Below are 27,511 nucleotides of genomic sequence, written 5' to 3' on the forward strand. Positions count from 1 at the left end.
TGCACTTCTGTGTCGGTGGGTTTAGGAGCCTCCTCACACTCACACGGATGAAGACTGTCACTGGAAGATGTCTCCATTGCATCAGCAGGACGTAAGCATTTGTATAATATTACAGTTTGTGATGTTTTATACATGTTTTTATTGCTTCACTTCAAACTAGGAGATATAAAATAAACCAGTTTTCATAATATTTTCTGTGTATTTAGTTGTTTTCTTAATAAGTTATTTGGAACATCATTGCAACCTGTCAGCTTTTTATTGGGGATTTATAAAGTTGCTGGTGGCTCAAGTGTGTACAGTGGGGTGTTGTTTTTGTCACATGGTAAAAGTGACCTCATAGGGAGCAAAAAGAACTACTGAACAATTTGGGGATTCACAGACTTTGGTAATCATTAAACACATCAGAGCTGCTTTTCCACCATCCCTGGACTCGCACCAGTTTGCATACAGGGAGAACCGGTCAACCGAGGATGCGATCGCCACAGTGCTGCACACATTACTGAAGCACTTGGAACACAGGAATACCTATGCACAGCTCCTCTTTGTAGACTACAGCTCGGCTTTTAATACCATCCGGCCATACAAACTACGTCCCAAACTCCACCAACTGGGACTTAACTCCTCTCTGTGCAACTGGATTGTGGACTTCCTCACTAACCGTAGGAAGTCAGAGTGTCAGAGTGGGTAAGAACACCTCTTCCACCCTTGTGGTCAACACCGGTGCCCCTCAGGGGTGTGTTCTGAGCCCTCTGCTATACACTCTCTTCACCCATGACTGTATTTCCTCCTGCGCGTCCAATCTCATTGTTAAGTTTGCAGATGACACTACAGTGCTCGGACTTATATCCAACAATGATGAGACAAACTATAGGACAGAGGTGCAACAACTAGAGTCATGGTGCCACGACAACAACTTGGTCTTAAACACCAAAAAGACCAAGGAGATCATTGTAGATTTCCGGAAGAGGGGTCATAACAACCATCTGCCTCTCTTCATTGGCAGTGAGGCGGTGGAGAGGGTGAGCAGTTTTAAATTCTTGGGGGTAACTGTGACCGAGGACCTGTCCTGGGGCAACCATATCACCTCAGTTGTACGGAAGGCCCAACAGCGCCTCTACTACCTGAGGAGACTGCGGAGCGCACACGTTCCCAGATCTCTGATGTTGAACTTCTACAACTGTGCCATCAGCAGCGTTCTGACGTATGGATTTCTAGTGTGGTTCCCCAGCTGCACCAAGGCCGATCAGCAAGCACTCCAGCGGGTGGTGAAGGAAGCTGGCAGAATTATTGGAACAAGTCTGCCAGAGATCAGTAATATCTTCCCCACTCGCTGTCTGAGGAGGGTGCACAGTATCCTGCGGGACCAACATCACCCTGCGCGCCACCTTTTCCATCTGCTGCCCTCAGGGAGAAGGTACAGGTCTATACAGGCCAGAACATCCAGACTGGCCAACAGCCTGTATCCACAGGCTGTGAGGCTCCTGAACTCTCTGCCCCCCTCTCACGGACAATAACCATATCCAACTTCTTAATAGCAATGAACTGGTCTGCATTGGTGCATCATATCTTTATTCTCTTCCCCCTCCTGCCCCCCCCTCTTTCTTAAATAGATAACTATCATATCTGATATCATATCTCACAGTACAATAATATTGAATGGGTTGCATTGTTGTATTTTGTCATGTTTCTCAGGTCTTTGTCTGAATTTCTATGAACATTATTGCTAAGGATTGTCTTATTGCATTGGAGTCACACTGGGTTAAATATGTACACTTGGGTTTTAAGGGGTATTTATTATTTTCTTCTTTTTTTTGGGTTGTATGGAAGCCCCAAACGCAATTTCATTGTTCTTGACAATGACAATAAATAAATAAATACTAAATACTCAACCAGACCACCGACAGGTCTCGCACGCCACAGCCGCTCTATCACATGACGCATGCTGCTCCGACGTGCTAAGGTTATGAGCTGAGTTACGCCATGTCGCAAGTTTTGTTAAATGATTTTGTGATATTTAATGGATCTGATTACATTTTTTATTTCTCTTCGATATCCGATCCAGTAATTTAGGTCAGTGTCGGACCGATGCGTAATATCGGATCGGTCCATCTCTAATTCGTGGTAATCAGTGAAATTCGTATTGCAGACAACTTGGTGTGGTCCACCAAACTCCAGTAACTGGAGCAATCTGCTAGCAACCAAAGCGAGCACAAGAAGGTTTTCGGTGCAGTGCTATGTTTGTGACCAGTTTCACCTAGCAACATCCAAGTGGTTAAGGAACCCACATTTGTCACTAACAACTGGAGGTTGCCAGGGGATCACCAACCGGTCTCTAGTGTGATTGCGGTGTCAGTGATTAAACATCGGCAACAAAAAGTGAAATAACATCCCACAGACAGCCTGTCAAGTGCTGACTTCCCTGTGCCAAATATTTTGTTGTTTTAATTTATTTATCACAATTATTATTTATTTGTTAGTGATATTAAAGTGATTTATGTCTATATACTCCCGAAGGAAAAACAAATCACTATAAAGATATAAATGTAAAAAACAATATACATGTATATTTGTATATGTATATACCAAGATACCAAGTTATATACCAAACATTTTTGCTACTCCAAACAAAGTACATTTGACCAAAAAGTCCTAATTAAATAGAAGTAATTAGAAACCTGAGATAAAGTTTAAAGTATAGATTTGACTTTAGGTCAGTATAAGTTTAAGTGGGGCGTGTAGGAGTGAAAGTTCTCCATGTACTGTATGTGTAAATCTATAAGGCCGATAGGTGATGTAACAGCCCAGCTAGCATTTCTCCAGCAGCTACACTCATCCACTTACCCGCTCATTTCACACAGCAGCGTCCTCCCCCTCCTCACCCTTCCCTCGGTCACCACGCCTGTGTTTTCTGGCTGGCCAATGCACTGACCTACTTTTGCTGTTGTCGTTTCACATACGCACGGTCACATATACGCTCTTCTTGCTGCCACATACCTTGCTGTTTCTCGTCCGTTAGAAATGAAATCACTGGAACTCAAGAATAAATTTAAACACCAGGCTGCGCAAAAGGTTAAAAGAGAAGAATCTTAATTTTTTTTTTTTTTTTTTGATTTTTGTCCAATTTCAATATTATAGAAAAATGCCACAGGTGGATAAAAAGCCAATGCAGGAAAAAAGAGGATCATGAATTTACTTTCACAGTTTAATCTATAACCATTTACTTAAATTTAACTGGCTGTTGTTTTGTTTTTTTTGTTTTGTTTTTAAAAAAAACAATCTTTTTTTTTTTATAAATAAGCAGTGTTAAAAAGTATAAATAAATCAATTTGATTGCAAAAAAGCAACACCATGGTAAAATGCATTACAAATATATTAACACTGAAACCAAAGGTCAGAGCTGAAAGCATGATTCAGATTCGATTTAAGCTAATTTTATTTTAATCTGCATTAATTGAAAATTACAAAAATGTCAAATGTCGTATTTACTTTTTTTTTTTTATATTCTTTATTTCTACAATATTACCTCACAAAGATGATTACAGGCATTAATTAACACAGTTTACAAGAGAAAAACGAAACAAAACGAGAAGGAAGAAAGACAGTGAGAAAGAAAGAAAAAAAAAAGGAAAAAAATTATATATACGGTATATAAAATAAAAGGAGAAAGCTCTGTCGGGAGTAAGCAAATTAACTAAATTGGTGGTTTCAAGCTTTAAAGAGAAAATTCGGTTTATAGGTATTAACGTATTGGACCCACTTATCCCAACACAGATGGAACCAGGCCATCCTGTCATTAACATGAGCTGTTACTTCCTCCATCCTATATATCTCTAACGTAATTTCCCACCATAATGACAAAGTCGGTATGTCTTGCGAGGACCATTTCTTTGTTATACATTTCTTACTTGCAACCAATAAAGCTCTTAACAGACATATGTCATTTTTGGACCAGTTCTGCGGTATACAGCCAAAAAAAATTGTCTTCATATCCTGAGGGAATGTACAGTTAAAAATGCCTTGTAATATACCATGAATGTCTTTCCAGTAAGTCCGTAGCACAGGACAGTCCCACATAATATGGGTGTGATGGGCTCCTTGGTATCCACAGTTTCTCCAGCACACGGGAGGATTCCCATCATAGTGAGCCTTTTGACATGGAGTGATAAAGAACCTTATCAGAGTTTTCCATCCGAACTCCCTCCAGCTTTTGGAGGAAGTACTCCTCCATTGCCATTCCCACATCTGAGTCCATTCTTCCCTAGAAATACACATCCCTCCCTCCTTTTCCCATAACATCTTCACATAACTGTCATCGAAGACCCCTCCACAAATGTCGTATTTACAAGGGCTTAAATAGCAACAGCATTTTTTTTAACTGAGGGAGGAAAAACATTAAAAATATAATAATCACAAGGTCTAAAATCACCTTAAAAGTTGTAAATGCCAGCATTGAATGTAGATGTATGTATTGATGTATGTTTCTTTGGCATCAACAGCAATAAAGCAGAGGTACGAGATGCTTTACAAAATGTACAAAATAGTTTAAATAGCAACATTCAAATAACTTGTTTAACACTTTCTATCCTAACTCTTTCATACAACTTTATCACAAATAAAAAATAAACAAAACTTAGTCTACTTTATTTATTCAATAATGCTGCTATCAATAAAATGTGATTTGTGCTTTAAATATATCACCAGCCTTCCAACAGTCTAATTTGTGCTCCGTTAAAGATCATGTGTTTCTCCTTCATTGCAATCTACGTTACTCTGCTGGATCTCCTGTGTAATGTGTCTGAGCACATTGTGTTGGGTCCAACCAGCTTTCTGTTTGTTTCTTTGTCTCTATTGCTGTCAGTCACAACCAACGGTTCGAGTCACTCATTATTGTGTAATAACTGCATATTTAGCCTACAGGGACAATTATAGTTTTCTCTTCTGCTTCTGGAGGGGTGCTGATAATTGCTTGTACATCATGGGTGATTTTGTTTAAAGAATGTCTGTGTTCTAGGTGTGAGAGATACACATATTGACGGGGCCGGGTTATGTTAAAAAGTATAAATTGTTATACTTTGTTCATTGGTTCAAAGGTACCCCACACTTCTTTTTTGTTTGCTTGTTTGTTCTGGTGTATTTTTCATTTGAACTGTTATTCTGCCAGAGTACTCATATTTACAAGATGGCATTGAACGCCCCATTGGTGTGTCAGGAAAACTCTTTTGTACGTATGTTCTCTGAAGGGGATTGTAGTCGTTCTTTTTCCACCGCAGCAAAGGGCTAGGAGTTGGAGAGGAGCTGCTGTATGTTTTTGTTATGATCTGATTGTGAAATAAAGCATATGCAGTGAGAAAGCAACTCCAGGAGTCATCCCTGCCTTAAAGCTGCAACATAGGGTTGCCACAAACGATTATTTTGATAGTCGACTAGTCACCGATTATTTTTGTCGACTAATCAAATCCATTGGACATAAAACGTACAGCTTATTGCACCAGCAGCATCTGCTCTTATATAACTATCATTAGCTTACAGCTTTAAGTGTTTAAGGTGCTAACTAAAAAGACAAGATGACAGTTTATTAAATTTTAATGAAATCTGCAGATTGTTTCGGTGGAGTTTAATAAACTCCTTGCCATCTAAAATATAACAGGACACCGGAGTAAATTCTCGAGCATCTCACACTTCTGATAATCAGCTGTCTGCTTGACGTTTATTCAGCTGTGTAAAAACTATAACTTTAATCTCAGCCAAACCGATTTACTCAGGAACAAATAAAATACTAAAAAAAAAGCCAAACAATAACATTTTTCAGTTATCTAAGTGACTTATATATCATGTTTAACCTGAGTAGCGAAAGACGGCAGTGGGTTTGTAAACGATTTGCCGGGAGTCCGCTGTTCTCACGGCTCTAGTGACCTTGCCCCCGGCTAGCTATCGAGCTAGTGGGTAACAGATGTCTCCGAAAACGTTGGCGCGCTTTTGAAAATATGTGGTGTCTTGATAAACTGAGCACATATTTGAGGCTTACACAGCTACATTCTCGCCTGAAAATATGTTAAACATTTATTTTGTGACCCAGAAAGAATAATAAGAGTAATATTAAAACTAACTAGCTGCCGCCATTGTTGGAAACTGAGCAGGGCTGCGCTATGAATTCTGGGACACAGCTTCTTCTTCTTCGGGGTTTAAGGGCAGCTGGCATCCTTGTACATGCAGTGCTGCCATCTTCTGTTTCAGTCCGTTATTACACTCTTAAATCCTACTACTCATTCCTGCGTCTTTTGGGATCTTACAAAGCTTCAAACGACGGGTCGACTATTAAATTAGTCGTCGACGATTTTAATAGTCGACGTAATCGTGACTAGTCGACTAATCGTGGCAGCCCTAGTGTGTTCTCATATGTATCTGTCCGTGGTTAACTTTATTTATTAACAAGACATTATTCAGGTGAAATAATGACACTCAGACAAGTTCTGTTAAAATAGCAACGTGCACGGGTGAGCGGCTCTCAGGAGACACTCACACCGAGTGCAGGCGATAGCTCTTTATTTATAAGACACATCGCGTATGCAAATACCTTCATATTCCTTTAATACATGTTCTTGCGAATAACTTCCTGTGACTGAGTGTGTGCACGTGTGTGTGTGGGGTCATATGAGTGTAGTCTAATTTCGGGAACTGCTGTTAGAGATTTAATCTCTTGTGGTTAGGTCGCTGTCTCTGGCCTTCATCAACATACAGAGTTAAAATGTCAGTGTGCACAAAAGTGAAAAAGCACAGCATATTTGTGAAATATATGAACACATCAATATGAGCTTATAGTAAACAGTAGTAAATAAACTTATATATGTTAAAAATCTCATGACAGTATCCATTAATCCATCAGTAATTGATTTTTTTTCTTCTCTTGTCATAATCTTTAAAAAAAAATGCCAATACTTTTTGCTGCCATGTACACATTTAAAAAAAGTCTGCATTTTAAAAAGAGATGATAATGATAATAATAATAATAATAATAATAATAATAACAACAACAATAATAATCACATCTTCTTAAAGTTTTTTAAAGCTCTTCATGACATCTTTAAACTTTTATATTCACAACGAGGTAAATGTTGACCACTGACATCAACAGAAAGTTAGGCTAGTAATACTATGGCTGACACAAAGTTCATCCTTATTGATTACATTACTAAACATGGTGATATAGTAATGCCTTATTACTAAAGTGTTCTAAAGTTTTCCTTATATACTTGGCCATATTGATTAGTTTAGGACAATGTACTTCAAGTACAATGTAATTTAAATGTAACTTTTGCCAAGCAGAAACAGTGAATTGATTAATTTTTAACATGTCAGGTTGTCAATGGAAAATTGTATTTAGTAGTCAGTATAATCTTTTAGTGATATAAGTTTGCATATGGTAGAATACTGCATGTAGTTATTTGTATTAGGAAATATTCAACCATGTATACTTAGAGGCATATAATCAATTGTGTGTGATCTCTAGCAGGCTGCAGGCTTGGCGTGCACCCCAGGAATGCACCCCCACATCCTGGGAGCATGGGAGAGGTCGTACCTTGTTTTATTGTTTTATGGCAGGATTAACGTAGCTATGTCTGTTTTAGTTTAAGTGCTTCTTTACATATAGATGAACTGCTGGACTTCCTCACCATGTTATTTAGGGTGAGGGGGAGACTACCCTTTCCTGACCAAGGATGTACCTTTTGTGCTTTTATGACCCTTTGATCAGCAGGACACACGCACACACACACACACACACACTGAAGTATAAATAAAGACCGGGGCAGTTTCTTAGTGCGAGTCTCTCAGTAGGGAGCTGCCCTTGCTAGCAAGAACTCTGTGTGTTTCTCTTCTCTGAGTCTTTACTGAAGAAGTGTTTTAGAACATTTTCCCTAACACAGGTTTTGCTGCTTTTCTTTCTCACTTTAAAGTAAATGTCACGGCTTTCATGGTTAAAAATGTCAAAATCAAAACAAATATAGTTTCATTAGTGCTAGAGAATCAGTTTTCTGATGTTTTTAAAATCAGATAAGTACTGAAAAATCACCCAGAAAAGTAGTACTGATTTAAAAACAGCTGTTTTAATGTGAACTTCGCTTTGAGTCTTTGTCGGGTCTGTTTCTGCAGTGCGGAGAAGCGGAGACGGGAGCTGGAGTGCCGCTACATCGAGGAGCTGGCGGAGCTGTTGTCATCCAACATGGGCGACATTGCCAGTCTCAGCGTTAAGCCCGAAAAGTGCCACATCCTCAAGAGCACTGTGGACCAAATCCAGCAGATCAAACGGCGTGAGCAGGGTGAGGAAACACGTTTTCTGTACAGTGTCTCCACAATTTCTGTCAAATATTATGCTCTTTAATTTTCTTTATAATTTTCTGCGTAACTATAATGTAAACCAAAAAAATCATAAAACATTTTATGTAAATGTTTAAACAAGGTTTGCAGGAGTAAACCAGGGTATGCAAAAAATAAACCTCCACATCTGTAAGATTTGTCACCTCAAGTTTTCAGTTAAAGCATACATTCTTATCCTATCTCGACAGATGTGGGGAGGAAAGCCTTGGCTGTCTTTGTGAGGCCACTCATTGACATCGGTGCATTCCTAAGACTTAAGTTTAACCATCACAAAATATCTGATAAACTTTCACCTTCTCCCTGACCTGAACCGGTTTTGTAACCTTAACTGTAAAACCAAGCTTTTACCCTCAAACAGGGATTTGAAAGCTTGTCAAAGGAGTTTAGAAAATGTAACCACTCTGGTGGTCTAAAGCTGAACTTTTTTTTTTTTTTTTAACGTTTCCCTTTGTTTACAGAGCAGTGCAAAGGCCGAAACTCAAGATTTAGTATGGTATCCACTAGGGGTGGGGGAAAAAATCGATACTGTGTAGTATCGTGATATTTTGTTTGCTAATAATGTATCGATACAGGGACAGCAGAAATCGATATTTTGTTACAAAAAAAGTTTTGTGGACTGGAACTCTGACTTCAGAGCATGTTGATCCTTTTTCTGAGCAAGAATCCTGACACTGTCCAAATGTGTTTAACTTGTTTTTTGGCAGCAATAAACATGACAGTTTACTTATTTTAATTTAAGACATGTTTTATTTTAATTAAGTTTAAAACTTTTTTATTTAATGTAAAATTATATTTTGTTTTAATTTACTTTCAAATTCTTCAGTTGCTGAAGGGGCTGCATAGTTTTCATATTGCATAGTTCAGAATAGCTATAATTGTACCAGATGGTTGCATTCAGTTAAGTTGGACTAGACTGTAATACAAACCGTTCAGTATGTCAACAATAAAACTGAAATGAGAGAAAGACTGAGTGTGAGACTTTGATATTAGATAAAATGAATATTGATAACGTTTACCTTCATGTACAGAATCTGAATATCGCAAAATATTTTTAAATTTTGCAATAATATCGTATCGTGCGTTAAGTATCGTGATAATATCGTATCGTGGGATATATGGTGATTCCCACCTCTAGTATCCACCCAATGCTTGGCCTGAAGGACTGAACCCATAGTGTGGGCCACAGCAGCTCGTTGAGCAGCCGGATGAGATTGTGTCTTGAAATCAACTGACATGTTCAAGCGCTACTCTAAATAGAATTACAAAAAAAAAAATGATAACAATAATGAAACTTTAGTGCAGGAACCAGATGCTCATCATCTGTTCCACATCCACCTTTTCCTTTTTTTTTTCTGCCTGTCCCATTTGGTTCTTTAGCCATCAGAATTGTTGTCTGAAGACCAACAAGGATACCCAATGGATTTACTTTGCCAAATGGATCATCGTGGCATTGCCGTATTGGTCCATTTGGTCGATCTTTGTTTTTATTATTTATTATATTTTATTTTCAGATGTTACAGACGGGACAGACATGAGTGAGGGATAGGAAAGGGAGAAAGAAAGAGGAAGGAAAGGAAAAACAGAAGGGGAGAGGGACAGTGAGAAAGGGGGGGAGAAAAAAAATAAAAATCTCCTGGATCACCTGTTGAGAGAAGAACACGAGGTTGTTTTTGTCTTTATCAAGATTCCCGCTTTTTCCATGTCTGCTATTACTGGACGGATTCCAGCTTTTGCTTCAGCAGACAGTGGGTATTGAGGTTTCATTGGCCTGTGGTTTGAGATGGTTTTAACTTTAATTGCATCAGCATTTTTTATTAGGCCCACGTCGGTCGGGCCTGTTGACCACAAAGTTTTTGGTAGGCTGGATATGTCTGGTCAGGACGTATTTACCATATTTTGTCAGTAACTATCTTCTGTGAGACAGTAGTGTGCTGTAGGCATGTCTAAATGTGTGCTTGGGGTCGTGATGAGGGTCCACCCGAGTGTGTACCTCATACACCCTGTTCTACGGCTTTGGAGCCAACCTTCATGGGTATCTTCAGTTTTCTCTTAATGGTCATTTTGTACCCTGCTGAGAATCGTGCCTAAATCCTTCCACTCGGCGGAAAGGTTTTTTTCTATGAGGGGGAACAGGCCATAAGGGCCAGGTGGGTCTGGAACTCCTCCCATGTCCCTGTTGTAAGGATCTGTCCCTATTTCTTCTTGCTCTTTGTGTGTGGGGACGTCGCGAGACATTTAATTCAATTGGTGTCTGGCTGAGGCGTATGGGCCTTGTGGTGGTAGGAACGGATTCGTTGGGGGTTTTTTTGTGGTTGTGGGTGCCTCTGAGGCTGAGGGTTCTGGCTGATATGGTGGTGGTTGTGAACAGGCCACCTGTGGAACTGGTGGTTTATTACTGGCCTGAGATGTGAGTTGCTGTCTAGACTGTTTCTGCTTTCTATTTTCAGCACGCCTTTGTTCTTCCTGTTTCCATGGCTGAAAAAAGTTCATGTACTCAGTCATGAGTTTTGTTTTTGTCTTGCCTGGCTTATGTTTATCGACCTCTTCCTTTAAACATTTTTCTAAATGTTTTATTGGTTCTGAACTACATTTCCCTTTTCCAAGACCATGATAAACTCATTGAAGGAAATGTAGCCATCTCCGTTTGTGTCAGCCTCCTGGATGGTCCTATCAGCAATGCTGCCGAGTTCTTCATCTGAAACGTTGACTCCAACAATCATCCGCAAGACCTGCAGGAGCTCATCTCGGGAGATCTTGCCATCTCTGTCCAGGTCATATAGACGGAAAGCAAAAAGCAGCTTGTTTGTTCTGCTGTTCAGGGGCTCTGTAGCTGAGGGGTTCTTGTTCTTCTCGTTGTCTTCGATTGGTCTGAAGTGAGCCAGGGTCCGCATGAAGCCCCGGAAATTTACCTGGTCCTCTCAAAGGGAAAGAATGCGTTGATGATTATATCTCCCAGAGGGTTGATGGCCAACTCGGGGATTCTCTGGAAATCTTCTCGACTGAGGGTGCCGTTTTCCCCTTTATCCAGGCTGGTGAAACGTCTGTACAGGCGAGTGATCTTCCTGTGGGAAAAGCCAGTTTCCTTCTTAATTTCTTCAATTTCCTCTTCTCTGAGTAATCTGGACGCTCTGGATCCCATGGTGAGATGTTAACGGAGGTTTAAAATCGAGATGATTCGCTAAGGCGTCTTGCGCAAGCTCTCCAAGAGTCTCTATTAAAACACCTTAACCACACAGTTAGGTTTCAGCCCTCGCTGACTCAGAACAAAGTAAGACAATCAGAGCTCGATTGGTTTTTACTTGTGCAGGGGAAGCCTGGTCGGATTCTCAGAGTTGCAAGCTCTACACCCAAACTCAGACAACTCCAACTCCAGCCTTTTATTGAATGAAAACAGTTACACAACCGCCCATTGTAAACCCCATATGTTGTGTGGTAAAAGCTAAGGCACTGTGTGTGTGTGTGTGTGTGAGTGAGAGAGAGTGTATGTGTGTCTGTATACGTGACTTCCTGCTTACAAACGTTTTAACCGCATCTCTAGTCATAAAAGGGTCATCTCCCCTCAACCTCGTATATGGCTTAACCTCTTTAACAGTCCACCATTTACATGGTGAGCCCATAAAGGGCAGGAAGTGAACACTCCTTACCAAATAAGGAAACCAGAATCTTACATAGATTGTGCCTGCAGTTGAAAACTATAGCTAGTAACATCCCCAACATCCTACATGTGGGGGAGGAACAGAAAATATCTGAACATACAGTTCAAGACAAGGTCCAAGCACAATAATGACAACTTTTAACAAAATCACTCCAACACACACTCCCCTAGCCTGGCACATTGGTTTTCTCCAGGAGCTCATAAGCAGGTGATTGAGCTGCTTTTACTCTTTACAAAGTGAGTACTGTTAACACTTCTCTTTTTACATATACAACTAATTTAGGTTACAGACAAATGATTAAATGTGAACAGCTCTAACACGGGTTCTTTTCCTGACACAGGTAGGATGGCCAGTCCCCCTGTCTCTTCACCTTTAACGAGTCACTTAAATAACAACCCAAAAAGCCTAATAAAGAATCACAATCAACCAGTGTGTGTTTTTCTTCATTACGGTTTTTAAATACAAATCAGTCAGTCAATTAATAAAAATACAAGTAAGGGTAATGGAACCCCTGGTCTCCATTACACACATAAATACCATAAAGACACTAAGTCGTAGAGCTCTGAACTCCTTGCTTCTATGATATTTACACTTCTTCTTGGCCTTCTCCTTCACTCTGAGTCACTCCAGGATAAACGCATCAGCTCAGACATACAATAATTAAAATATGTGTAGGTGACCGTTTGGCAGAAGACGATGTTGAGGCGGTACTGCAGTGACACGTCCGTGGCTATCGTCGGGGCGGTGTCCTGCATCAGCAGGAAGTCCATAGACTTCTTGGCTTTGTTGCTCATCATGGCGCTGTAGTCTGTGGGCGTGGCCTGCAAAAAGTGTAAATAAACCATCAGAGACCAAACACAAATATGCCTTCCAACCACTAGTTTAGACAACATCTTGCAAAGAGTGTGTATTTCAGAGTGCAGTTGTTTTTAAATTTGACAGAAACAGAAAAAAAGACGGAACAGAAGGACAACAGGGAAAGCAGAAGCACCGACACACTGAAATCTTTTAGGGTCAAGCTCCAGAACTAGCCACAAATCCTGCTGGAAAGAACCTAAAAATACTTAAAAATACTTGCAGAGATCTAATGGAGCCGTTTGACTCAAAAGCCTGGTGTCAGGCATGTTCTTTAATAAATAAGAAACGAGCTGATATGTTACAGACCCCAGTCTTTACGTAAAGAAAAAGCTGACATTTAGAGCGGTCTCGCAGCAGATTTTAAAACAGTGACACTGATTTGTGGGGTTTTTGGGCACAAATTTGAACCTTTTTGTTTTATCCATGTCCTTGAACTCAGCTCGTGACTTGGGCGCTTTCATATGTACCGATTCATTTAGGTTTGTGCACTGAGGCCAGATTTAGGTATTAAAAACGAGTCAGTTATAACACTTCTTACATTAGTTAAAAAGCTGAGCTTACACTAAACCAACATTTAAGAAGCTCCTCACTACGGCAGCCGTAATGCTCTGACAATCCATCAAGCAGTGCAGCTTACCAAAGTTGTACTAAAACAGTTTTTAACAGATTTCTGCACGCCAAAATCGGTTTGAGGTCAGTAAGCACAACCAGAATTCATACATAGGCACACTTTCGATTTTTGAGAAAATTTATTAAGTGTGTCATATAGTGTGGAAAATATGTTATACAGAAGAAAAGAATATTTCGCGATATATATCGTTACCGCACGTGCTTCAAATTATACCGCGATATGGATTTTAGGCCATATCGCCCAGCCCTAATGTGACGCCCGACTTTACTCTCAACTTACTGTTTCTTTGCTTCCTCAAACTTCTGGATGAGCTTCCTCAGAACGCCATTTTTAGAAACAGTGAGAGGCCGGTGCTCCGACAGTTACGACATCATATGTCTTTTCTGGAAAGACAAACAAGGATGTTTTAGAGGCACAAAAAGAAGTATGTGCGATCCCAAGAAGATTTTTTTTTTTTTAAATCAAATTATTTATTATTTATATAAATGATATTTGTAAGGCATCTGATATATTAAAATTAGTATTATTTGCAGATGACACAAATATTTTTTGTTCTGGGGGGAATCTAAAGGAGCTGCTGGATACAATTACTTCAGAAATGTGCAAAATTAAAAAATGGTTTAACAGGAACAAACTATCGCTAAATCTAAGTAAAACTAAAATTATCTTATTTGGGAATTCCCTTAGAAATGCACAAGTGCAGATTCATGTAGATGGTGTGGAAATTGAAAGAGTACTTGAACATAAGTTTCTTGGTGTGATTATAGATGATAAATTAAACTGGAAGTCTCATATAAATCATATACATAACAAAATTTCAAGAAGTGTCTCAATCTTGAGTAAAGTAAAACACATTCTGGACCACAAATCACTCCACATTCTCTATTGTTCCCTGATTGCACCGTATTTGAATTACTGTGCAGAGGTTTGGGGCAATACTTACAAATGTTCGCTATCATCAATCTTTATATTACAAAAAAGGGCCATAAGGATAATCCATAAAACTGGTTACAGAGATCATACAAATCCACTATTCTTAAAATCAAAAATTCTAAAATTCACAGATCTGGTTCATTTTTTCACAGCACAAATTATATATAAAGCAATAAATAACCTGCTTCCTGACAATATTCTAAAAATGTTTTCTAAAAGGGAACAGGGATACAATTTGAGGGGGGAATTAAATTTAAAACATCCTCGTATCCGTACAACATTAAAAAGTTTTTGCATCTCTGTGTGTGGAGTGAAGCTGTGGAACAGACTAAGTAAAGATATGAAGCAATGTCCAAGCATGGCGCAGTTTAAAAAGCGGTTTAAGGATATGGTTTTTACAGGGTACAGGGAAAAGGTAGAGATTTGATAGGGTGTTCTTGTCTAATATTTTCATGTGTGTGCGCATGCACGGGTTTGTTGGTATGGGTATATATGTATGTGTATATGTATGTATGTATATATATATATGTGTATATGTATATATATATATATATATGTATGTATATATATATATGTGTATGTGTGTGTATGTATGTGTGTATATATATATATATATATATATATATATATATATATATATATATATATAAAATATATATAAAATTGTAGGTTGTGTATCCTTCAGGTGTTAATGGGGTTATTGAAAATGTGTATATGTGCGTATGTGTGTATATACGTAGGTATGGATAGATAGAAACATATATGTGTATATATTAAAAAAAAAAAAAAAAAAAATTACACATAACATATAATGTAATTACAAGGAGGTATTTCTGTAGTCTATTGATACTAGATAGTGGAAAAGGGGTGGGATTAAATAAGCTTATGCTTCTTCCTGCTCCTTTTTGAACATGGACGTTATTTGGAGTTATGGTTGCTCGTTTTCCTTTTGTTTGCTTTGTTCATTTGTCTCTTTTAATTCTTTTTTTTTATTTTATACTTTTTCAACATGTTCAAAATAAAGATTCAATCAATCAATCAATCAATATGTATTTGTGTCTAAACCAAAACCCATTTCCCCTGTCCAAATCACGTTTTATGTTTTTAAACCCACTTTGCACAGAGGCATGTTTTGAAAAATTATTCTTACAAAGGGGGAAAGAAACAACTACGCTTAAAATAAAGATGGTATTAGTTTATTTTTGTTCCAACCTGTAATTTATTGTAGTTTTATTTGTTTGCTTTTGGTTTTTTAAAGGTTTGAGGTGTGAAAGAAACTGCAGTGGAGTTTGAAAACAATAAATGGCTGTGTGTGGTTTGAGGATGTGTTTGTGCCGGGGGGCTGCGAAGATTTTCTTGTAAAACAAACAGGGGCCTAGCAAAAAAAAAAAAAAAAAGGTTTGGGAACCACTGGTTTAATGTAACATCCTTTTATTTATCCTCCCTGTCCTATATATCCAGGTTCAAGGTCATGGGTTTGGTCAATCTAAGGAGAGAAACTTAGACCTCCCTTTTCCCAGCCACCTCTTCCAGCTCATCTGGGGGAAAACTGAATTATTTCCAAGCCAACTGTGAAATGTAATCTCTCCACCGAGCCCTCAGTTTGCCCTGGGGCCTCCTACCTCCAGGACATGCCTAAAACACCTCATGCAGGTGGTGTCCAGTAGTGATAGGATTTCCGGCTCTTTTTAGAGAACCGGCTCTTTCGGTTCAGCTCACTAAAAAGAGCCGGCTCTTTCGGCTCCGAACCGGCTCTTCAGGTTGTTTTGTTGCTTTAATTAATTTGTTATTAACAATAATATAAAATTATGCACAAAAGGAATTACTAATGTAAAAAAAATGGTTTTATTTATAAATGTTTATATATAAATATATGCGGTGGCCCCTAGAGACAAAACACGTACAAACTCTTACAAAACAGAGCTACCTAGATCACTTAAATTACACAATTGAAAGCATGAAAGCATATGTGTATTGTTTGTGTATGTATACACAAGAATTCATATATAGTGAAATAAAAAAAAAAGATTTAAAAAAATGTTCATTTACCTGTTATTACCACACACAAAATACGGTCGTTGGTACTTGCTGACTTGTGTAGCCGCTAGGTAACAAAAGTTCAACACTGCCCCTAGCATCCTGAAGCACTTCTGTTGTTTTTTGTACGTGTTTTGAGTTTTTATGTGCTTCTGAGTTTTTACGTGTTTTGGAGTTTGTACGTGCTTCGGGGTTTGTACGTGTTTTGGAGTTTTTGCGTGATTTGAAGTTTGTATGTGCTTTGTTTGTAGTGGCCACCGTAAATATACTTTTATTTATTCACTCCACATAAAATGTAATAAATAAATCATATAATACAAAAATCAACTATTCACATTTCAACTTTTAACTATTTCAAATCAAATTCAAATTTTATTTGTCACGTACACAGTCATACACAGTACGATATGTAGTGAAATGCTTGGACAACTGCTCGTGACCTAAAGAAAACAAAAAAGGAAAAAGCTATGAATAAGATAGGAAATAAATATGAAAAATTAAAAAGGGTAAAAGGGGATGCGCTTTGTAAATAAAACTGAATTGAGTGGTAGATACAAAGCCCTATACTGTCCTATATCGTACCATAATTGTTTTAAAAATAATTGCGTGGAATGAGTCTAGAGTTGAATGTTTTTAACAGGCAAAAAAATACTTAAATAACTAAATAAGTAAATGTTCAATTTTTGTCTTTTTTCTTTTTTTGCTGATCCGAAAATTGATCCGATCCGTGACTTAAAACAGTGATCCGATCCGAGAGATTTTCGATCGGTTGCACCACTAGTCGACGCGTCATTTAGAGCTTTGTAAGATCCCGAAAGACGCAGGAATAAACAGTAGGTAAACAGCAGTGTAACAACAGACTGAAACAGAAGATTGCAACACTGCATGTACAAGGATGCCAGCTGCAGTTAAACCCTGAAGAAGAAGAAGAAGAAGAAGCAGCAGTCTCCGGTATCGTAGCTGTGTACGAGGCCGATTACGTTACAGCGACGGGAGGAAGGCTGTCCAAATTCGAAGACGCCTCCAAATGCGGTCGACAATGCGTTCTTCATTTCTCCAGATTTGAAGGATGGGTCGGGTGTATCCTTTGTGGCCAAACCCGATTCATAGCGCGGCCCAGCCAATTCCAGTTTCCAACAATGGCGGCAGCTACTTAGTTTTAATATTACTCTTATTACTGTTTCTGGGTCACAAAATAAACGTTTAACATATTTTCAGAGAGAATGTAGCTGTTAAACCTCAAACATCTGCTCAGTTTATCAAGACACCACATATTTGCAAAAGTGCACCGACGTTTTCGGCGACGTCTGTTACCCACCAGCTTGATAGCTAGCCGGGGTAAGGCTCACTAGATCCGTGGAGAACAGCGAACACCCGGCACATCGTTTTCAAACCCCCGCGGTCTTTTGCTACTCAGGTTAAACATGATATATAAGTCACTTAGATAACCTAAAAATTTTATTGTTTGGCTTTTTTCAGTGTTTTATTTGTTCCGGAGTAATTCGGTTTGGCTGAGATTAAAGTTATAGATTTTACACATCTGAATAAACGTCAAACAGAAAACTGATTAAACAGAAGTTTGAGATGGTCGAGAATTTACTCCAATGTCCTGTTAAATTTTAGGGAGCAAAGAGCAGACGACTTAATTTATTAAACCACTGAGACAATTTTCAAATTTCATTAAAAGTCTAATCTATCATCTTGTCTTTATTTTTAGTTAGCACATACTTTAAACACTTCAAGCAGTAAGCTAATTATAGTTATATAGGAGCAGATGAATGCTGGTGCAATAAGCCGTATGTTTTACGTCCAATGGATACATGATCTGATTAGTCGACTAATCGCAAAAATAATTGATGACTAGTCGACTATGAAAATAATCGTTTGTGGCAGCCCTACTACAGACAATAATCAAGTTTATATGAAAAACTATATTTTTCTATCTCCAAAAGTTGATTCTGTTCATCTGAACATAGCGTTTTGTGGGAGAAACGTTTCGTCACTCATCCAAGTGACTTCTTCAGTCTCAGCTGACTGCAGGGTTCTCCAAATCTTATAAACAGTACATTTGCATAATGACTGAAACCAGCCCACTGAAGGAACAATGGGCTGGGAGGTCAGTTCCTTAATCATAATTATGCAAATTCTCATGACCGTTGATCAACAACCACTGACCAAAACCCACTGATCAAAGACCACTGATCAATGGCCATGACTACCATTCACGGAGAGTTGGGGAATGGCTGCTATCACAACATTGTAAGATGGCGAAAGATGTACCCTTAGGCCCCCTCCTCGATTCAGAGATGGTCTTTCCCTTTTCACGTAAATGGCCTCCTTGACTCCGCACTCAAACCAGCGTTCCTCTCTGTCCAGAATGTGCACATCCTCATCCTTCAAAGAGTGTCCACTGGCTTGTAGGTGTAAATAGACCGCAGAGTCCTGGCGAGACAAGGTAGCTCTTCTGTGTTGTGCCGTCCGCTTCGCCAGAGGTTGTTTGGTTTCCCCGATGTATAAATCCTGGCAATCCTCCTGGCACTTAACAGCGTACACTATGTTACTCTGTTTGTGTCGGGGGACCCGATCCTTGGGGTGGACCAATTTTTGGCGCAGTGTGTTTTGGGCTTTAAAAGCCACAGAGACCTGGTGTTTAGAAAAAATGCGTCTCAACTGCTCTGATACTCTTGACACATATGGGATCACTACAGGTTTTTGCTTGGGCAGCGGTTGTCCTTCTCTCCTGGATTAGCTGGAGCTTTCTTTAGGTGCCTTTCCCGCTTTGACAGAAGTCCAGCTGGGATAACCACATTTACTCAGGGCTTTCTTGATGTGCCGTTCTTCTGCCTCCCTGGCCGCTGTGTCTGTGGGGATGGTGTTTGCTCTGTGTTGTAGCGTCCTAATGACACCCAGTTTGTACTCCAGTGGATTATGAGAGTCAAACCTTAAATACTGATCCATATGTGTAGGTTTACGGTACACGTCAGCTTTTAGATGTCCCCCATTACTAATGGAAATCTCACAGTCTAAGAAGGCTAACCTGCCCCTTTTCATATCCTCCCTGGTGAATTTGATGTGTCGGTCCACCGAGTTAATGTGATCCATGAAATGTAGTACGTCCTGAGATTTGATTTTCACCCAGGTGTCATCCACATATCTGAACCAATGGCTTGGTGGTGTTCCAGGGTAGGATAGCAAAGCCCTCTTTTCCACTTCTTCCATGTACAAATTAGCAATGATGGGTGAAACTGGGGAGCCCATGGCACACCTGTGTTTCTGCCTGTAGAACTGACCCTTGTATGTGAAGTAGTACCTCCAATGCTTCCGTGACCGGGATGTAAGTGAAGAGAGATGTAACGTCGTACGAGACCATGGTTTCATCTGCCTCCATAATGACATCTCTCACCTTCTCAACAAAATCCAGGGTGTTCTGGATGTGGTGTTCAGAGCTGCCTACCAACGGGTGGTTCCTCCCAGCGCATTGTTCCCTCGGTGGGCTGGTTTCAGTCATTATGCAAATTTACTGTTTATAAAGTTGGGGAAACCTGCAGTCAGCTGAGACTGAAGAAGTTACTTTGTTGGGTTACTTTAAGTTGGATGAGTGACGAAACGTTTCTCCCACAAAACGCTACGTTCAGATGAACAGAATCAGCTTTTGGAGATTTACTTTCCTGGATAATTGAGAATGCATCAAGATATATTTTTCTATATATTTCATGTTTTGTCAACAACAGGAACGAGGTTTGTTCAATATTTGTTGTGTCTACAAGGCTCAGGTGCCCTCATAAAGTGTCTTATTTGTATTTAGGAAAGCATTATAAAGAAACGCAAAACTAAATCAGATATAATTACCTTGTACAACTCTTGGCACTTTCTGGTGTGTGTGAGTTAGTGTGTCTCTTTTATGATTTGTGGGTCCAGCTCCCAGTTTAAATTCAGGAGACAGAAAATATCTCTACGTTTAAGATTAAGTTTCAAAGTTTCTTTTTTGCTAATGCATATAGCTAGGACTGAATCGGGTGACCATGAATCCTCCCTCAGTTACCCTGGGACTACAATACGTTCTCTGTTGCTATGGGGCAACACTCGTAGGCTTCTGCCCCTATTTATTGTGGTGTGCCTCAAGGGTCCGTGCTCAGTCCTGCTCTTTTCTCTTTGTACATGTTGCTGTTGGGATTCATTTTTTAAAAATAAAACATCTCCTTTCACTGTTATGCTGATGATATCCAGATCTATTCACCTTTGACATCCGATGTGTCTGCTTCTTTGCAACCTCTGTTCAACTGTTTGCATGAAGTTAAAATTTGGTTATCACATAATTTTCTTACACTGAACGAGAATAAGACTGAAATCGTAGTCTTTGGTAGTCACACTCAGACCAGTTAGCTGATGCCCTTGGCCCTCTCGCTAGCCATCTCTCGCTCACTGTAAAAAACCTCGGAGTGTTCCTGGATGGCTCTTTTAAACTTGAGAAACAGGTCTCCACTGTGGTAAAAAACAGCTTTTGCCAGTTGCGTCAGATATCTAAAGCAAAGCCGTTCCTTCCTTTAACCTCCTAAGACCCGAACATATGAGAATATTCGTTTCAAATTTTGATAGAACAGTAGCAGTATACTGCGACATTATATATAATGTCCTCGTAAGTGGATATCAGGCCCATGTAGAGCAAAATTGAGTATTTTAGTCTAAATAACCCAAAATGTGATGTCCACATATGTGGACGCCAGGTCCTAGGAGGTTAAAGGACCTTGAAAATCTTATCCACGCATTTATCACATCCAGATTGGACTACTATAACTCCCTCTACTCGGGCCTCCAACACTCTTCTCTTTACCGGCTTCAGTTAATTCAAAATGCAGCTGTGCATCTTTTAACAGGTACGAGAATCTATGAACACATAACTCCAATTTTAGCCAAATTACATTGGTTCCCTGTTAAATATCGTATAGATTTTAAGATTCTTTTGTTCACTTTTAAAATTCTGAATAATTTAGCGCCCAGTTATCTTTCTGAACTACTCCACTTATACAATCCCAACAGAGCACTTAGATCGTCCAATCACAGGCTCCTAGCACAACCTAGGTCTCGACTGAAGTTGAGAGGTGACCGGGCCTTTGCAACCGTGGCACCTAGACTCTGGAATAACCTCCCTGTTCATATTCGTACAGCCGAGTCTCTCCAGTCTTTTAAATCATGTCTTAAAACTTAGTTTTAAGTTGGCTGTTCTAGCTTGTTGTGTTGTTACCTATTGTTTGTTGTCCTGTTTTATTGTTTTGTCTTTTACTGACTGTGAAGCACTATGGTCAACATTGTTGTTTTATATGTGCTATATAAATAAATTTTGATTTAGATTTTTGATATTCTTAATTCAGATGTATCTCAGGCAGCATTTTTAAAAAGACGATCGTTGCAGCCAAACTCTCGCAGTCAGTTCTTCTTTGCTAAAGAATAAAATATAAATAGAAGCTGCAATAATGGAAACATTTATCTCAGCTATCTTCACACATTCTGCTTCTTTTAAATGACGTTAATACACAATACACACATATAGAGTGGGAGAGACAGAGAGAGGTGGTGGTGGTGTTGGGGGTGTCAATGACATCTTTGTGTAGCACAAAATACCTCTAAACATATATTATTATGAAGAAAAAAGACACAATAATGTGCTGAATGAGAGCTGGATTCAGAAATGAGTACCTACAGATATATACATATGTAACAGTTATACCAGAATAAACCTCTCAAACACAGAAGCAATGACCCATTGATTAGTGCAGTAAATACTTCCAGTTTTATCATTCAAATTTACATTCTTGTGAAAAACTGCTCCTGAAAGACATCTGAAAAGAATCAAAAATGCAGTGAGTTATTAGTGATACTTACAGATCACAGACTTAGAGACCACTTCAGACCACTAAAATATCTTATCTGGCATATTTCCTATAGCTGCAGCTGTATAGCATCTTGTCAAACTGTGGTGAGTGACAATACTATTAAAGGAAAGAGGAACAGAATCGATGTTGTCATTTATCATAAATTACAACCTTCACACCTCGAACACCCCTTTCTTTTTTTTGTTTTTATAAATGCACCGTGGAAGCGGACACAGTGTAAACTTTCTCTTTATCATAATTTAACTTTACGAAAAATGCATTCAAGAATTTCAAAGATGTGAAAAGCTCATACAGTCCACTTATGGAACATTAAGAAATCACGAAAATAAGAGAGAACTTAAAATTACTATATAATTGTGGTAAGGAAATTACATCTCACTGATGGCAGGAAGTGCAAACAGTCTTTAAGTGTCATCAGCTCAGAGACTGTGACAGTTGAGATTGAGAACAAGAAATAAGTGCGACAGAGAAGCACGATGGATGAATTCAGATGGATTCAAATGTTTTTATGTCTGATGCTGATGATTCAGATTCCAGGTAAGGATACAGGAAACATTTCTAAATATTATTAAAGTCAATAACAGTAAATTACACAGCTGAGCATGCACTGTGATGTTAGGGGAGCGTGGGACATGTTTATAAACTTGTGTCTACCGTAATTGTCGGGCTATAAGCCGCTACTTTTTCCACAAGCTTTGAACCCTGCGGCTTTTAGTCAGGTGCGGCTTTTCTATGGATTATCCATGATTTTTGTCATATCGTAAGGCGATTTGTTTTGTTTGTTCCGCTGTTGTACGGCACTACGTTGCCTGGCGGAAGGGCATGTGATCAGACACACAGTATCGGGGTTCAAGAGTGGTGTGTTGGTCACGTGTCCATCCGCCAGACAACATAGTGCCGTACAAGTAGCGGGAAAAACAATGCGAAAAGCAAGTTATGCTCAACTCCACCGGTGGAATCTGACAGCGTGGAAAAGTGTGAAAACATCCACGATCACCAACGGATTTCGAAGGGCTGGACTGCTGCATGATGGAGAGGAGGACACCGCCACGGCCCTTCTGAGGGTGTTCGACTCTGACACTGACAACGAGGATTTCTTTGGTTTTGAAAGTGACAACGAAGGAAAGAAGCTGAGAGTGGATGACGAAGCCATCCTGAGCCTGTTCGTTTCCGACACTGGAGAAGAGGACTTTGGTGGTTTTAGTGGTGAATGACTGACTTTTCTTCTTGTTAAAGCCGTGTCGCTGCACCTGAGCCTAAAAGGTAGGCCGAATCTATTTTTCTGGTGTGCTGTAGGTTATTGTTATGTACTACATTTGTTACTCATTTATGAAGCACAGTACATGTTTCCTACTTGTAATTACCGCTACTTGTACATATACCTAAAAGGTTATGCAAATATGTACCCATAACTTGTTTTTCAAAATATTAATAAAAGGGGTGTGTCTCCAAACAGCCATCTCTTTCCTGACAATTCCCTTTGTGCATATTCTCTTACATATGATAAGTCAACATTGAAACACCTGCGGCTTTTGGTCAGGTGCGGCTAATGTATGTACAAAACAGGATTTTCCCCTGATTTTAGCTTGTGCGGCTAATATTCGGGTGCGCTTTGTAGTCCGGGAAATACGGTAAATCTTCACTGATTGCAAAAAAGTACTGTTTTCTAATTCATTTTTCTCTTCAATTTTCTCAACAGTATCTGTAACTATTACCTCCATTTTTATGAAAGCTGGAGATGACGTCACTCTGCCTTGTCTAAATGGGGTAAATAAAAAGAATAACTGTGATGGTACTACGTGGACCTTTACTTCAGGAAACACACAAACAGCAGAGCTGATCACACTTGGACAGATTGGTGAAAATCCCAAAACTAAATCAGACAGACTGAGTGTTGCAGAAACCTGTTCTCTGGTTATAAAGAATCTCACAGTTGAGGAAGTTGGTCAATATTCCTGTGATCATCACAAATTACGAGAAATACAAACTCAACACACTCTGTTTCATCAGGCAAAGGTTGATCTATCTGCTATTACCTGTAAGTATTTACACCAAATATTTTCACCTTGATCTATTTTAAAAAAATAAAAATACATGAATAATATTTAAAGTGATTAAGATAACCTTTGTGCTTCATATTGTTACATTATGTTCACCAGTGACTGAACATAAGGACACTGATAAGGTGACGTTAAGCTGCTCTGTGGTGACGTATGGAGAGTGTCATCACACAGTAAAGTGGCTGCTTAAAGGTCGAGAGGTGGATAGCAAGGATAGCAAACAAATACTGACTTCACAGACTGACTGCTCCGCCACTCTGTCTTTTCTGATTTATCACCATATTCACAACTCAAGATATAACACTGTGAAGTGTGAAGTAACTGACACCAAAACAGGGAAAGTGCAACTGTTTACCTTTAGCCATCAGCCCTCAGGCGAGGAAACAGGTGAGATCAACTGTTGTAGGTGATTAAAACACCTAAAACATTTGTTTGGCTCATTTCAAGTTTTTACACAAAATATTTTTGCATACTTACAACAAATGAAAAATAAGAGAAACTTTTTGATTGTGTCATTTCATTTTGATTCAGGTCACAAAAAAACTACACAGAGACCAACAAGAACAACTGAAAGCAGCACAACAACACAAACAACAATAATGAAAGATGCTTCACAAGGTGGTCACTCAAAATTGTACCCTTTGAAGATCAATACTACTGCATTTTACACAGCATTTTTAGTGGCACCTTAAATGGGGAAAAAGTGGAAAATGTCATAAAAGTTTTGGTTGACATAAAATATTAAACATGGCCCCAAGCTTCAGGTAAAGTGTTTTTCATTGCAAGCTTTACATTGAAAGACAGTATTATATACCAGACATGTAAAAAGTAAAGCTGTAAACAACAGATTCCAAATATTTTAACACATTTTAAAAGGTAAAAATTCCTTTTCTTTACAGTAATGGAATTTAAAAGTGTTACTAAAGATTTTAATAATTTGAAGTTTTTATTCTTTTGACAGATTTTTCTGCATCCTTGAGATTCATTATTGTTTCTATGGGTTTAGCAGCACTTTTAATAACTACTGTGACAGTCATCATATGGACAAGAACTACTGGTAAACTTAATCATGAGAAGTTTGAATGACTTTGAATTGTCAATTAAACTGAAATGGACTTTTTTCCTCTTATTTTAGGGAACAAAACACAGACGATTAAAACCACAGTAAGTACCAAATCAGTAATCAAAAATAAAAACTCAAAAATCAAAATGCTGTTTTTTCTGGTATGCTATTTACTAATATATGACAACGATGTACAATTGATGATAAATATTGGCATTAAATAAACAAATCAGCTCATCTCTCAGGGGTTTTAACAAAATTTAAACTGCCTTCACAGCTACAGTTTTTCTCCTGATGTAACTGGACTATGTCTGTTTTTTAGGGACTGAGTTTAAACCCTGCAGAGACTCAGTCTGCTCCTCATACCGTTCCAGATTTGGTGAGTTCACACACTACTTCATAATTTCACCGTGAGAAAGTTAAAATCAAGAACATACACTGAACAATAGTGAAACAGACCAGGAGTTGCAAAATGTGAGCTGAGATGTCGAAACAGAAAAACAACATTTAGAGACATCATTTATGATGTCATGATACTGATACTACTGAAAGAAATGCTGAATGACTGAATGAGATGTCTTAGGGGGTTACAGTTAAAGTGGAACTGACTATCATTGGCCATAACAAGCCTGGAACAAATAGTTTGTTTGCATTTGTAATTTTTTAACTATACTGTAATAATTGAATTAATTTGATAATTTTATTGAGTAACTTTGATTCCAAAAATTAATGGAGGTGCTTAGATGTTGCTTAACCTTCATAAACATTAGGCATTTAGTGCTATTTAGATGGCTGCTTAAGCCCATCATGAGTCCTTTTTTTCCCCAAGGCAGAACATTTGGGGTTTCAAAAAGAAACAAAAGAAATTAGAGAGAGGACAAAATTAACTGAGTATAGTCAGCTGTTAACAAATGTATGAAAAGAAAGGCGAGCAACACACAGCCAATGTGTAATTTATGGTACTGTGATTGTGTGTATTTACTGAGGTATTTGTCTACAAAGAGCTGAATAAGAGCTGTTTTCAACCAACACAAATATGCTGCAGTTCTCCTAAATCCCATGACGTGGATGAAATTGTGCGTCTGTGAATATGGAATTTTTGATAAATGGACCAGAACAGCGAAGGTAGAGAAGTTAGAAAAGTTATCCATTTCTGATTATTATCAAAGATCAATAAGTACAGTTTATAAAGTAAAAGCAGAAACCGCAATGGATGCTTCAATTATTTTTAACATTCAGTTCCACCTCAGCTCTTAGTATGTTACAGTTTTAAGTTATGCTTGATGGTCTTATTGATTTGTTTGTCAGCAAGGTTATTTAAAAATAAAAAATAAATCATCAACCTTGGTGAACAGATTGATCATGGGCAAAGTTGATTCAGATCACTTCATTCAAAATGCAAAATAAGGCACTGGGATATGCTCTTCAAGTACCCTTTTGTATGATGCTGCATTTATTTTTTATGTTCACATTCATTTTATGTTCATGCTATATTTTGTTGCCCAGGTCCAGAGTCATGACGAAGTTGATGTAGTGACGTGCAGCACTGTGAAGCCTCCTTCCTCTTCTGGTACAGCTGATCCCAGCAGCCTGCTCTACTGTACATTTTCCAGTCACTTAGCTCACTGAAAAGTGGGGATTTAAAAAAAAAAAAATGTCTTTGTTGTAAATGAGACATTGAGTCTCAATGTGACCACTAGTATAAATAAAGGTTAAGTTAAAAAAAAAATGTATATATCATTAACTAGTCTGTGTATATGTACCTCTTCCCCAGTGTTGAAAATTTTAAACTCACAACCTGTTTGCACATTTCCTGGTTGCTTGATCAAAATTTCTGTTATAATCATCAATAAATACACCAAAAAATAGTTGAAATATATCTTTTACACTGGTTTTATGCTGCCATATTCTCAAAGTAGTTTATTGTTTAATGTCCTGTCTAAATAACTTCAATAACCATTTGTATTCATTAATGAATAACTGTCCGATATTAAAAGCAATAGAAACTG

At 38.5% G+C, this 27,511-nt stretch overlaps 1 protein-coding gene and 1 pseudogene across 3 annotated transcripts; one reads left to right on the top strand and one right to left on the bottom strand.

The window, feature by feature from the left end:
- Positions 1-27,511, top strand: LOC146652649 (uncharacterized). Of its 3 annotated transcripts, none has more exons than XM_085382487.1 (9): positions 1-91; positions 8,149-8,315; positions 24,079-24,417; positions 24,539-24,826; positions 24,971-25,057; positions 25,401-25,496; positions 25,575-25,603; positions 25,825-25,881; positions 27,009-27,511. In XM_085382487.1, exons 1-9 carry the CDS (start codon positions 48-50, stop codon positions 27,129-27,131), a joined length of 1,230 nt encoding a protein of 409 aa, XP_085238613.1. In that variant the 5' UTR covers positions 1-47; the 3' UTR covers positions 27,132-27,511. The 3 variants fall into 3 exon arrangements, with proteins under 3 accessions (XP_085238613.1, XP_085238614.1, XP_085238615.1); XM_085382488.1 differs by lacking the exon at positions 1-91 and adding an exon at positions 7,805-7,922; XM_085382489.1 differs by lacking the exon at positions 1-91 and adding an exon at positions 7,827-7,951.
- Positions 8,567-13,261, bottom strand: LOC146652650 (calcineurin B homologous protein 1 pseudogene; annotated as a pseudogene).

Source organism: Rhamphochromis longiceps, linkage group LG15, assembly GCF_057381845.1.
Source record: "Rhamphochromis longiceps isolate RC_006_pf linkage group LG15, R_longiceps_female_GT1.1, whole genome shotgun sequence".
NCBI lineage: Eukaryota > Metazoa > Chordata > Actinopteri > Cichliformes > Cichlidae > Rhamphochromis > Rhamphochromis longiceps.

Bases quoted from the DNA above. Each gene is read 5' to 3' on its own strand.
- LOC146652649 (XM_085382487.1), top strand. From the start codon at position 48: ATGAAGACTGTCACTGGAAGATGTCTCCATTGCATCAGCAGGAC. The intron at 24,827-24,970 runs GTGAGATCAACT...ATTTTGATTCAG, and splicing joins GCCCTCAGGCGAGGAAACAG to GTCACAAAAAAACTACACAG. The intron at 25,604-25,824 runs GTAAGTACCAAA...TCTGTTTTTTAG, and splicing joins CACAGACGATTAAAACCACA to GGACTGAGTTTAAACCCTGC.